This window comes from Mandrillus leucophaeus, unplaced genomic scaffold (genome assembly GCF_000951045.1).
Source record: "Mandrillus leucophaeus isolate KB7577 unplaced genomic scaffold, Mleu.le_1.0 Scaffold18, whole genome shotgun sequence".
In the NCBI taxonomy this organism is placed as follows: Eukaryota; Metazoa; Chordata; class Mammalia; order Primates; family Cercopithecidae; genus Mandrillus; species Mandrillus leucophaeus.
This window is the reverse complement of record NW_012101809.1, coordinates 661,207-668,303: the sequence shown is the minus strand read 5'-3', so window position 1 is coordinate 668,303 and position 7,097 is coordinate 661,207. Positions and strand designations below refer to the sequence as shown.

Genomic DNA, 7,097 nt, shown 5'->3' with positions numbered 1-7,097 from the left:
GAGGTCAAGAGATCGACACCATCTGGCCAATATGGTGAAACCCCATCTCTACTAAAAATACAAAAATTAGCCGGGCGTGGTGACAGGCACCTGTAATCCCAGCTACTCAGGAGGCTGAGGCAGGGGAATCCCTTGAACCCGGGAGGCGGAGGTTGCAGTGAGCCGAGATCACACCACTGCACTCCAGCCTGGTGACAGAGCGAGACTCTGTCTCAAAAAAAAAAAAAAAAAAAGAAAGTTGAACAGATCATTTTAACCTTGTTTTGTTTGCTCCATCTCTTGGGGATTCTAGGGTCTCTTGGGATGGTATATGGTGAAAAGCGGACTAGAGGAAAAACCAGACTCCCATGACATCCCTCGGGTCAGTCAGTACCGCCTCGCTGCCCACCTGGGATCAGCCCTGGTTCTTTATTGTGCCAGCTTATGGACCTCGCTCTCACTGCTGCTCCCTCCGCACAAGGTAAGAGTTGTGTGCAAATATGTCTTCAAGACCCTGCTTTCAATTCTTTTGGATATATATCTAGAAGTAGAATTGCTGAATCATATAGGAGGTGAATATTTTGCCAACATTTTCTATTGGGAAAGGTGAAACAAATTGAAAAATAGATTGGGAGGGAGTACCAACAACAAGAAATATCCCAGTCACTTTACATCTGACGCCCAGAGGGGATGGTGGATGGCAAAGTGAGGAAGATCAGAACAGAGGTGTTTCTGAACTTCTGGTGTGGACAAGAGCCATATTGTATTGTTTGTTAAATGGGGACCTGCCAGTTAAGTCTAATAATATAGTAAACCTTAGTGATTTGGTCTGAAGTATTTTTCTGTTTGCTGATTAAAGGAAAATACTAGCTTTTCGTTTCATGCTTTGATTTCAAAGCAAGGTATGACATATTTTTGAGACCTTCATTAATAATAGAGGTCTCAAGACACCACACCCTTATAGGACATTTTTTTTCCCTAGAATTTTTTTTTAGATGAGTCTTGGCCAGGCGCAGTGGCTCCCGCCTGTAATCCCAGCACTTTGGGAGGCAGAAGCAGGCATATCACCTGAGGTCAGGAGTTTGAGACCAGCCTGACCAACATGGAGAAACCCATCGCTACTAAAAATACAAAATTAGCCAGGTGTGGTGGCGCATGCCTGTAATTCCAGCTACTTGAGAGGCTGAGGCAGGAGAATTGCTTGAATCCAGGAGGCAGAGGTTGCGGTGAGCCAAGATGGTGCCATTGCACTCTAGCCTGGGCAACAAGAGCGAAACTCCATCTCAAAAAAAAAAAAAAGAGTCTTATATTAGGTATTGAAATCATGGGTTGACCTGAGTAAGCTGTTCCTGGAGAAAAGTTTGAGATGACAGCAGGACTCTTGAGTCGAATCATCCGTTAGGTACTTGGAGCCAGTAGCTAAATTCCAGTAAGGACCGGACATGTTGTCTTGGCAGTCATTCCCACAGAGAAGCCAAATTGGGTTGAAATATTGATATAGTAGACAACCACTGAGTAATTCCACATCTGAAACATAAGGAATTATTTGAAAGTCTCCTGACTTTCAAAGCCAAACTTCTTTTATTTATTTATATGAGATGGAGTCTTGCTGGGTTGCCCAGGCTGGAGTGCAGTGGTGTGACCTCGGCTCCTGCAACCTCCACCTCCCGGGGTTCAAGCAATTCTCCTGCCTCAGCCTCCTGAGTAACTGGGACTACAGGTGCACACCACCATGCCTGGCTAATTTTTTTGTATTTTTAGTAGAGACGGGGTTTTGCCGTGTTGGCTGGGCTGCTTTTGAACTCCTGACCTCAGGTGATCCACCCGCCTTAGCCTCCCAAAGTGCTGGGATTACAGGTGTGAGCCACCGTGCCCATCAAAGCCAAACTTCTAAAATGAATTCATTTTAATTCAAACTTCTAAAATGAATTCATTTTAATTCAAACTTCTAAAATGAATTCATTTTAATGGATTCATTTTGCCTGCATCTATAGCTGTTGCTTCCTGACAATCTATTCCTTCTTTTCAATCCCTGTAATTATCTTCCTCACCCAACCCAATACATACACACTTTCACATTTACCCACACTTACACATAAACCCACACACTCTTGCTGCTGAAATTGTACTCTTAAAGATTACTGAAGACTTTATCAATTAATTGTTTTTCTCTGTTTGTTTAGATTCACCTAATTACAAAAAGGATTTGAGATGCTAGCCAATGAACCATATAGTGCTATGCTGTCGAACACAGTAGCTACTAACTACATATGGCTATTTAAATTTTAATTAATTAAGGCTGGGCACGGTGGCTCACGCCTGTAATCCCAGCACTTTGGGAGGCTGAGGTGGGTGGATCATTTGAGGTCAGGAGTTCGAGACCAGCCTGGCCAACATGGTGAAACCCCGTCTCTACTAAAAGTTAAAAAATTAGCTGGGCAACAGTGGCACGCGCCTGTAATCCCAGTTACTTGGGAGGCTGAGGCAGGCGAATCACTTGAGCCTGGGAGGTGGAAGTTGCAGTGAGCCAAGATTGCACCACTGCACCCCAGTCTGAGCGACAAAGTGAGAAAAAAAATTTTTAATTAAATAAAATTAACTTTATTTACATAAGCTTTTTGTTTACTTAAACTTTATACTTAAATAAAGTTAATTTTTAATTTAATTTTCAGTCATACTAGCCATGTTTCAAGCTCTTCTTAGGTAGATGATAGAACTTTTCCATCATCACAGAAAGTTCTATTGGACAGTGCTGATAATATGATATGTTAGTAATGATACCTAACTTTTCATATAGAGTGTAAGCCATTTGAGGGTAGCATTCTGACATAACTCCTTTGTATCTTTATAGTAACCTGTTTATAAAGTTCTTACTCATATTTGATGATTCACTGATTAGTATTAGAAGTTGGTGGTAAGAATAAAAACATTTTATCAAAAACACTAAATGCAGGAATCTCTAAGCATTTTATGCAATTTCGATTCTGACTGTATTTGCTAAGCACTAATATCACACACATGAAAATCCAGTCCTGATCTTAAGCTACATCCTTTCAACCATGATGAAGCATTGCTTCCTGAATAACGTAAATCATTCAGATTTTGAACAGATACGTAATGAGTACCTATGTGCCAATCACTAGGCTAAGATTGCTGTAGTAAAAAAGATGGCAGTTCCTGCCTTCACAAAACTTGTGGGGTAGAAGTATAATTACAATAAAATACAGTACATGTTGGAACAGAGTATCTGCCAGAAGTACTTAACTTAGTCTAGGGGTCAGAGAAGCTCCGATCTTAATTTGTCACTTGGGTTTGGCCTTGGAGATCTTTGGTGCCTCTCATTGTTCCTGAAACAGTTTAACTGAATGATGTTTTTTCTTGTTTAGTTGCCTGAAACCCGTGCACTCTTATGGTTGAGACGATTTGCTCATGGAACAGCAGGTCTGGTGTTCCTTACGGCTCTCTCAGGTAGGACTCAGCTTATCAAAGATGACCTGTTTGCATCGCACTCTAAGCTGGGACCTCTTGCCTAACACTTTGCCTTGTCCTCCTGCATCTTTATATTTCCTTTTCACATCTGTTTCTCTCATTCCCACTATCTTCACCCACTGTTTCCTGTTCCTTTCTCTCTTCCAAAAATTCTATTTTACTGTCAATTGAACAAAAATATTGAACATCTACCTAGATCCAGATGGCTTAGGTTCAAATCCTGGCTTCACTACCTGTGAACTGTATGACCTTTGCAAGCTCTGTAACCTCTCTGGGCCTTAGAGACCTTATGTGTAAAATGGAGATTATGACAACAGTATGACTGCTAAATGTGAAATGTGTAGAGTAGTTGTTAGCATGCAGCAAAGGCTACATAAGTGTTAGCTGTTACTATTATATAAACATTATTGTTATCATCACATTACATCAAGATGGGTCAGACAAAAGGCTTGCCCTCAGAGATGGTTGCAGGTGGAGAGTTCATTGGCACAGAGACACCAACACAGGATTTTTTCATTCTTTTTTTTGAGACCGAGTCTCACTCTGTTGCCCAGGCTGGAGTGCAGTGGCGTGATCTCAGCTCACTGCAACCTCTGCCTCCCGAGTCCAAGCAATTCTCGTGCCTCAGCCTCCCAAGTAGCTGGGATTACAGGTGCACGACACCACGCACAGCTAATTTTTGTACTTTCAGTAGAGAGGGGGTTTCACCATGTTGGCCAGGCTGGCCTCCAACTTCTGACCTGAGGTGATCCACCCGCCTTAGCCTCCCAAAGTGCTGGGATTACAGGCATGAGCTACCACGCCTGGCTTTTTTCATTCTTTAAACCACACTTCCACCTCTGCTGCTCTCATTTGAGAACTGCACTATCCAGTAGAGGAGTCCGTAGCCTCATGTGGATATTGAAACTTAAATTAATTAAGGTTAAATAAAATTTAAAATGTAGTTCTTCATTCACACTAGCAACATTTCAGATGCTCCATAGGCACATGTGGCTAGGGGCTAGTGTATTGGACGGCGCAAATATAGAACACTTCCACTCTCACAGAAAGTTCTATTGATAGCACTGCTCTGGAATAAAAATAATACTGATTCAAACCAATGAGCCACTCAGCACTTTTATTTTTGGCAAAGAGCATGAATTTTTACTTCATAAGGGACGTTTTAAAAAAATATGGAGTGGGTTGGGCATGGTAGCTCACACCTGTAATTCCAGCACTTTGGGATGCTGAGGCAGGTGGATTGCTTGAGCCAGGGAGTTCAAGACCAGCCTGGGGAACATGGTAAAACCTCATCTCTACAAAAAATACAAAAATTAGCCATGTGTGGTGTTGTGTGCCTGTAGTCTCAGCTACTAAGGGGGCTGAAGCCGGAGGATTGCTTGAGCCCAGGAGGTCGAGGCTGCAGTGAGCTGAGATTGCACTGCTGCACTCCAGCCTGGGTGACAGAGCAAGGCCCTGACTCAAAAAAAAGAAAAAAAGGCTCATGCATGTAATCCCAGCACTTTGGGAGGCTGAGGCAGGTAGATCACCTGAGGTTGGGAGCTTGAGACCAGGCTGGTCAACATGGTGAAACGTCGTCTCTACCAAAGGGCGGGCACCTATAGTCCCAGCTACGCGGGAGGCTGAGGCAGGAGAATCACATGAACCCTGGTGGCAGAGATTGCAGTGAGCCGAGATTGTGCCACTGCACTCCAGCCTGGGGGACAGAGCCAGACTCCGTCTCAAAAAAAAAAAAAAGAAAGAGAAAAGGGAGTGTGACCCAAACATTTCTGGATTTTCTTTGATAATAAATAATAGATCAGACATCCATTAATTCATGAATACCCTCTTTATGTGTTTATCCAGGATTTAGTTTATAAGTTTTGGGATTTTTCTCACTTCCGTGTTCAGTCAACAAACATTTATTGAGCATTTGGGGAAGACAGATAATGCACAATGGAAACATAATGTGTTTGATGATATTTAGTGCCATGAAGAAAAATAAATTAGGGTCAGGAGACAGAAAGTGTGCTAGGGGAGTACCATTTTATATAGGATCATCAAGCGAAATCTCTTTGGTAAGGTGACATCTGAGTGGAAGCTGGGGAAGTAAGGGAGCCAGTCATGCAGACATCTGTGGGAGAGCATTTCTAAAATAAATCAGTAGCACTCAGTGGCGGGGTCAAGAGGGCATCAAAATCACTAAGGGAATTTTTCTAAGCTAGTAAGCCTCTCCCCCTCCCCCCACACCGCAGCCTCTACTGCACTTCTCTAGAGGAAGCAGAATCTTAGGGTGGGAGCAGGTAAGGATGCAGAGATTTGAAGTTTCCATGGTAATTGTGATGTGTCTTCCCTGTTGGAGAACCTCTGTTGTAGATCTTTCTATTGTTCTCTGACTGTTCCCTTAGTTTAACTCAGGGATAACAGACTTTTTCTATGTCAGAACTAGTATTTGGTCTCTTCTTCTTCTCATTTTAATAAATACCATTTACCTTGGAATACAGGGGCTTTTGTGGCAGGGCTAGATGCTGGGCTTGTTTACAACTCCTTTCCCAAAATGGGGGAATCCTGGATCCCAGAGGACCTCTTTACCTTCTCCCCCATCCTGAGGAATGTTTTTGAGAATCCCACCACGGTGCAGTTTGATCACCGGATTCTGGTAAGTGTAGCTGGTGGGTACCTGCCAGAGAGCACAGGAGCCTATCATAGGCTTTGGGGTGTCAGTGAAGCACTGATGGCAACACTGACAGAGTAGAGCAGGAACTATACTTTCTGCTCTCTTTGGAGAAATTTTAGGACCATTTCTCTAATCTAATGTCTTTGTCCTCATTACTCACCCCTGTCCCCCCAACCCCCTACCCCAGCCAAATTCTAGCTTTCAGGACATTGCCAGCTTCTTAAAGTTCGAATGTGCCTTTTACCACTTGGCAAGTGATAACCTCCCTCAATCCTGCACCTACCTAGAAAGTCATTTCAGCAGAAATGTGGTTGAGTAGAGAAGAGAATGCAGAGACCATAGTTGCTAAGCACATAGCTCTCGGAGCTAAACCAGAAGCTCAAGGAGCCAGGAGCTTCACTAGTTACTTTTCATTCTGTTTAAGCTAATATGTTTTGAGGTTCTGCTATGGGCCATTTAAAGATTAGCTTGGAGGCCTGTGTGTGATGAATTGGAGCGGGGAAAGATGAGCAGTAAGGAGACTGTGAGAAGCATAGTGCTGCTGTGCGATGCCAGGGAGAGCGCGCTGGAGATGGGGCCTACATGGTAGGAGTGGGACTTGAGAAGAATGATGCATTTGAGAGAGAATTTAAAGGAACAGAGGCTGGGCACAGTGGCTCACACCTATAATCCTAGCACTTTGGGGGGCTGAGGCGAGAGGATTGCTTGAGCCCAGGAGTTTGAGACTGCAGCGAGCTGTGATCACGTTACTGCACTCTAGCCTGGGAGACAGAGTGAGAGCCTGTCTCTTAAACAATTAAATTTAATTTAAAAATAAGAGCAGTGGGCACAGTGGCTCATGCCTGTAATCCCAGCCCTTTGGGAGGCTAAGGCAAGAGGATTGCTTGAGCCCAAGAGTTCAAGACCAGCCTGGGCAACACAGGGAGACCTCATCTCTACAATAAATAAATAAATAAAGGAAGAGAGTTAATAA

General features: G+C 43.4%; 1 protein-coding gene across 3 annotated transcripts in view; it reads left to right on the top strand.

Annotated features, from left to right (window-relative positions):
• The window catches only part of LOC105537737 (cytochrome c oxidase assembly protein COX15 homolog), a 32,755-nt gene that overhangs the window by 15,653 nt on the left and 10,005 nt on the right, over positions 1 to 7,097 (top strand). For all 3 annotated transcript variants that reach the window (XM_011977379.1, XM_011977378.1, XM_011977377.1), the window contains exons 5-7: positions 293 to 460; positions 3,366 to 3,447; positions 5,952 to 6,106. In XM_011977379.1, the coding sequence (XP_011832769.1) occupies positions 293 to 460; positions 3,366 to 3,447; positions 5,952 to 6,106 (405 nt within the window). The remainder of the gene's footprint in view (positions 1 to 292; positions 461 to 3,365; positions 3,448 to 5,951; positions 6,107 to 7,097) is intronic.